This window comes from Hylobates moloch, unplaced genomic scaffold, assembly GCF_009828535.3.
Source record: "Hylobates moloch isolate HMO894 unplaced genomic scaffold, HMol_V3 SCAFFOLD_24, whole genome shotgun sequence".
NCBI lineage: Eukaryota > Metazoa > Chordata > Mammalia > Primates > Hylobatidae > Hylobates > Hylobates moloch.
The window spans coordinates 562619-568881 of NW_026652299.1; the positions used below are offsets into that span (position 1 = coordinate 562619).

At 61.1% G+C, this 6263-nt stretch overlaps 1 protein-coding gene across 6 annotated transcripts in view; it reads right to left on the bottom strand.

The window, feature by feature from the left end:
* The window catches only part of PRKAR1B (protein kinase cAMP-dependent type I regulatory subunit beta), a 171458-nt gene that overhangs the window by 41300 nt on the left and 123895 nt on the right, over positions 1 to 6263 (bottom strand). For all 6 annotated transcript variants that reach the window (XM_032145957.2, XM_058434435.1, XM_032145956.2 and 3 more), the window contains one exon: positions 4039 to 4197. In XM_032145957.2, the coding sequence (XP_032001848.1) occupies positions 4039 to 4197 (159 nt within the window). The remainder of the gene's footprint in view (positions 1 to 4038; positions 4198 to 6263) is intronic.

Here is a 6263-nt window from a genome sequence, read left to right on the forward strand (position 1 = left end):
CAGGGGTCGCCAGCTGTGAACGGTGCCCACTCTCCCTCCCGCCAGGGCCTCCGTGAGGTGGACATGCCAGGCAGGTCCCAGCTGTGGTCCCCCCATGGATCGGGGTCCCCCACATGCACACTGTGGGACCCTCAACACGTCACGGCCGCCTCAGAGCTCCTGAGCCCGCCGTCCTGCCCGAGTGAGGGTGCGCACAGGACCTCCCGGCTGCCGTGGCTTCACGTGGACGCTGCGGGGCACTAAGCCCCGGTTGAGGCTCGGGGACCCTCCGTGACCTTAGCAGTGTCCTCAAGGCTACAGGTGACAAACTGCTTGTGCTGAGAAATGGAGAAGCCACGTCCCCTCCTGGCCCCACTGGCCGTGCGGAGTCACCCTGGACACTGGTCAGTGGGGGCTGAGGGGCAGGGAGGGTCCAACCTCTGCCCAAGATTCAGGTTCCAAGGGGGTCTTGGCCTGCCCAGGAAGGTGGGCTCTGGATACCCCAGCACAGCCTCCACCAAAGAATTCTATATCCATTGCTTCCAAACGCTGGGGTCCCGGGTAAGGATGAGGGCGAACGGAGAACCCCGAAGCTTACAAGAAAGAAAAACCAGGCCGGACACGGTGGCTAACACCTATAGTCCCAGCACTGTGGGAGGCTGAGGAGGGTGGATCACTTGAGCCCAGGAGTCCAAGACCAGCCTAGGTGCCATAGTGAGACCTGGTATCTACAAAAAAAATTTTTTTAATTAGTCGGGCGTGGTAGCACATGCCTGTAGTCCCAGCTACTCGGGAGGCTGAGGAGGGAGGATGGCTTGAGCCGGGGAGGCGGAGGTTACAGTGAGCCGAGATCGCGCCACTGCACTCCATCCTGGGTGACAGGGTGAGACCCTGTTTCAAAAAATAAAAATAAAAAACAAAAAAGGACGAAAGAAAAAGCAAGTCTGGGGAGTGCTGGCTCCGGGCTGGGCCCCTGCTTGGAAGCCTAGAGGTGGGGTCACCCCATCCTTCCTCGGATAAAACGTGAAGCGGTGGAGGGAAGAGACGGGCATCAGGGAGCCTCCCAGATCAGACACTCTGGGACCCTAAACTAGAGTCAGAGTTCACGTTGTGGGCGGTGGTCCACTTCCTGGAGACACCGGACCAGATCTCCCACGTCCCCCAGGTCCCAGCACGTCCCAGCTCGGGGCTAAGGCAGAAACAGGAGCAGTGTGAGGAGCTCGGGGCCGATACAGAAACAGACACCACCCTGCAAATGCTCCCGTCCAAACCAGCCCGGCGCGGCCAGCTATTCTTAGCGCACAGGGACCCAAAATTAAAACAGAGGAAGCGCCAGCTCCCTCGGCGGTTTGGGAACTTCCCTGAATATAAGGTTCCAGCCACAAAAATCCCACAGCCGGGAGCGACAGGGCGTCAAGGATGGCGGGGAAACGGCTTATGCAACGCTGGGCCAGGTGCGCCCAGAGGAGACGGGAACCGCTGTGCCCTCTTCCTGCCCAAAACTGCTCCAGCCCCTCTCGGAGGGAGGGTGTCTCAGGGGACCCCTCCCACGTGGCGACAGAGGCCTCCCGGTGAAGGCAGGAGTGAGCGGGTTCAGACAGAAGAGAGAGAGCGTGGGACTCCTCCGAGGAGGCTGCACGTCATCTGCTCTGTGTACTGGAGGGTCCCCAGCAGCACAGGAGCCCCAGACCCAGGGTGGGCACCCGCGCAATGCCCCATAGATGCACGAATGAGGAGCTCATGGGGAGCAGAGCCTGATGAAACAGCGGCCCCAAAGACTGTGCAAACGCGCCATCCACAAAACACAAGAGCCGGCATCACCGTGGGGCCGGGACAGGCCAGCACCAGCAGGACACCGTCTCTCAGCCAGCCCGTGGCCATCAAATCCTTGTTTCCCAATCAGATGACGCACTCCCGAGAGGGAAACCCGGGGCTGAACTTGCTCTCCCAGCTCACGGGGCTCCATCCTAAACCATCCCCCGGGACTCTCCCCAGGCCTGCCCTCAGGCATCCTGGAACTGTGGCTCCCTCCTTAGGAATCACACCCGCCCAGGCTGGCCTTCCGGGAGACAGCCAAGCCCCCCAGAATACACCAGGCCATTCACCTCCTGCCACAGCAACCAGGCTGGCCTCGGGCATGGAGTGGAGGGAACCATCCCAGGGAGGGGGTGGAGGAGAGGCCGAGGACCCCGGCGACACCCACCTGGCTCACCCCCTCCTCGGCCGGGCTGGACCCCGGGACCCCAGGCCCCAAAGAGAGGGCTCGGAGCAGATGCTGTCCGGGGTTGCCTCGGCAACAAGCCCACGGCCGCCAGGTTCTGCTGCATCACCCCCAACCAGCTCAGAGGAGCCCCTGGCCCAGTGGTCACGGCTGGGTAAGGACAGAGTGGAGGGGTGCGGCCACCCAAACCACAGGCGCTGGCTCCTGGAGGCCTCTGCCCAGCGATGGGACAGAAGGAGCTGAGGAGGAGACCTGAGGCCATAAGGGGACACCCCCAAACTATGAAGGAACCCCAAGACCACGAGGGGACCCCCTAGACCACGAGGGGACCCCAAGACCATGAGGGGACTCCCCAGACCACAAGGGGACCCCAAGACCATGAGGGGACTCCCCCAGACCACAAGGGAAATCCCAAACCATAAGGGGACCCTAGGCCATGAGGGGACTCCCCCAGACCATGAGGGGACCCCAAATTATGAGGGGACCCCAAGACCATGAGGAGATCCCCTAGACTATGAGGAGTCCCCCCCAGATCATGAGGAGACCACCCAAACCACAAGGGGACTCCAAACTATGAGGGGACCCCAGACCACCAGGGGACCCCAGACACTGTGGCAGGCCCAGAGCTTCCCAGGACGAATGGCCGCACGGGCTGCTGTCTACCCTCACTGGATGGCCCCAAGCCGGACCAGGAAACCGGGTCCACATCGGCTCTGGTCACAGCTGCCCTCAAGCTCCCACCGCGGCTCCTGTGCACTCTGACAGGGTGGTTCCCGTGGAGGCTGCGGGTCCTCAGCCTGGAGCCCGCCCCGCCCTCTCTGGACAGCGTCTCACTGCCCAATCCGGGAAGCTCTCCTCATCCACACACGCTCCTCAGCCCCGGCCCAGCCCTGTGCTGCTGTTCCTCGGCCCTCCGCGCTCCTGGGCTGCTTCTGGCACCCGGACGTCCTGCCCCAAGGCTCTGCTCAACACCGCCTTATCAGGAGGGTCTCTGAGGCCCCTCCACGGAACAGCAGCCCCGCCCACCACTCCGTCTGCCTCCACCTGCTTCTCGGCTTGGTCCTCCTCCACAGGCACCATGCTCTGGGGCTGGGTGTTCACGGCCGCCTCCACCAGGATGAGACTCCAGCTGCCCTGCCTGTGTTCCCCATGCACCTGCACCCAGAACAGGGCCTGGCAGGTGGGGTGTGTGTGGGGAGGGCGTGGAGGGTCTCCTCTCCCTGGAAAGGGTCCTACCCAGGCTCCCCACGAACTCACCTCCAGGAGTCCCTGCAAACACCAGCCATGGCAGCTGAATCGGCCCATAGCCCCCTGCTGCCCACAGCAAGCACAGGTGTATACACACGTGTGCACACAACACACACAGTACAGGGTACACGGCTCAGAGTAGATTTGGCTGCATATAAGAAAAAAAGCTAAAAGCCCAAGAGTCAGTCCCCACACACAGGAAGCCCGGGGGTGAGCAGCCACTGTGTCAGCAGGGAGCCGCGCTCCTCACAGGTCTTTGCTCTGCCACCATGGTAAGTGGGTTTCACACTCAAAGTTACCTCCTGGCTCAATATGGCAGCTGGAGCACCAGCCATCACAACCACAGTCCAGATAGTGGGAAGCAGAAACGGGAGGACGGTGAAGGGGCCTCCCCGGCCACATGCCTGTCTTCTAAGAAGCTTCTAGAATCCCTCCACCACTTTCCACTCCTCTCACAGGCCAGATCTGTCAGGGAGGCTGGAAAGCGTCTTTTCTCCAGGTGCGTCCCCACGTTGAATAGAGCTAGGGTTCCCAGGGACGCCTGGCCGAGGGTGGGTGTTGGCCCTCTCTGTGCTCGGGCACCAACTCACCATAAGGATGCGCCGGTAGCTGTCCCGGTCGATCCCCCAGAGCTTGAGGTCCGTCTTGGCTTTCACGGTCGCAGCCCTGGGGGTGCCATAGATGAGCGCCAGCTCCCCGAAGCTGCCTCCCTCGCTGATGTTGGTCACCCACTCTCCATTCACGTACACCTTTAGGGAGCAAGAGAGAGAAGTGTCACGGGGGCTGGGCAGGGTGACCTCTGCATCCCGTACAGAAAGTCCTCCTTAGCTCTCTCCAGAAGAGGGTCCCTGCAGGGCGGGGCACAAACCCTTTTGCTTGTGGGCGGAACCCTGCGTTCCCCAGCAATGGGCCTGTGGACCCCAGTGCCCACCCCACCCCCAGCCCTGCTGAGAGCCACAGAAGGACAACATCAGACCTCCATGGCAGGAGGGCCGAGCCACCAGTGCCAATGAAACAACCACACCAGAGGCGGAAGCACGCAGCCCCCGCTCTGAGGCACAGCGGCCCCAGCCTGCCTCCCAGGCAGTGTCTGATTCAATTCGTCAACAACTTCTCACTCGGCCTCTCTGGGCCTCAGTTTCCCTAGCTGCACCGTGATGAGCTGGAGCCTGTGATCCCCACGGGGCTCTGCTCTGGGGACCTGTGTGCTTCCTCTCCACCCCAGGCCATTCCTCTGTCCCCACCTCCATCAGCACACGCCACTGGGCCCCGATGGAGCCGGGCGGCCTCAAGTGCAGACCTCTCCTGCCAGGGCCTCCCTCCCTACAGGCAGCGCCTGAGCTCCTCGGGCTGGAGTCTGAATGGGCGCCCTATGGCCGGGCGCTGCGGCCGAGCTGTGCCTGGGAAGGAGCCCAGACAAGATTCCCTTTCAGCCCGCGTGGGCCGCCGCCCCTGCACAGGGTGCCTACTATGCATTGACCATCACAGTCGGGGGCCGTGCAAGAATAGTGCAGATTGTTTATTATGCAGTGATTATGCAGATTTGGTTACTATAAATTGACACAATACACGCTTTATCCCCTGTGTGTCAATGAGCTTAAAGAATAGTTCCCATTGGCAAAGCAGTTCCCATTGGTTGCAGATCGGGAAAGAATGGATTGCGATGAATCATGGAATCAATTCTTACTGAAATCAATGACTCATTATCTGGATAACAACTGAGGCACAGAGTCTTCTATCTGAAAGAAAAGGCCACGCAGGTGTAACTCCACAATTAGGTGCAAGCGAGCGCTGGGGAGAGCTGGTCGACTACGAACTTTCGGGGGCACAGGGGCGACCGCTGTGCAAAGGCAGACTCCACCTGGCGGGGATGTGGGGATCATCTCCACCTGGCCCACCAGGCTCCCAGTTCCTGGAGGGAGGCTGGAGCAGGATTATGGGGCAGAAGAAACACCAGCTTCCCCCACAACGATCCCCTCCAGGAATCAGAAGACGGCCGTCCTTCCACGGAGCCAGAGAATGCCCACCCGCGCGTGCAGGGATATGTGGAGGAAGTAGCAACTCCAGCGTTTTAGGGGCGAGGGGACCTCAGAGAATGCCCTCCAGAACCTCTGCCTCTTGCTTCTCAAAGGGGACCCAGAGCTGGGGGACGGCTGGCGATGAAGCCGGGGGAAGGGCCTGCGATGGCCTGGGCACAGCCTGGCCTCCCGCCTCGCAGCGGACACTCCCACTTTGCCTAAGTTTTTGTCAAAACCAGTTTATGGAGCCAGAACTTGCAAATAGGAACGTGCCCAACTCGTGCAGCACAGTGAGTTTCACACCGCTCAGATCGGGGCCTCACAAACGCCAGGGGACTCTTCCCCAGAGTAATATGGAGCTCACCCTGTGGGTCTCACAGTGTCTATCTACGCTGCAGGTGACGGACTCCAGGGTCCACAGCACGTCGTGCTGCCAGGAGCATCCCTGTACGTGACGTGCACGCCTGGGGTGGCACTCGCCGCTGGCTCAGCTTCAGCAGGCATTCTGCACTGAACACCGTCACCCTCCAGCACCCTCTGCACCAAACACCATCGCCCTCCCTCCAGCACCCTCCGCACTAAACACCATCGCCCTCCCTCCAGCACCCTCCACACTAAACACCATCACCTTCCAGCACCCTCCACACTAAACATCATCACCCTCCAGCACCCTCTGCACTAAACACCATCACCCTCCCTCTAGCACCCTCCCCACTAAACATCATCACCCTCCAGCACCCTCCGCACTAAACACCATCACCCTCCAGCACCCTCCGCACTAAACACCATCACCCTCC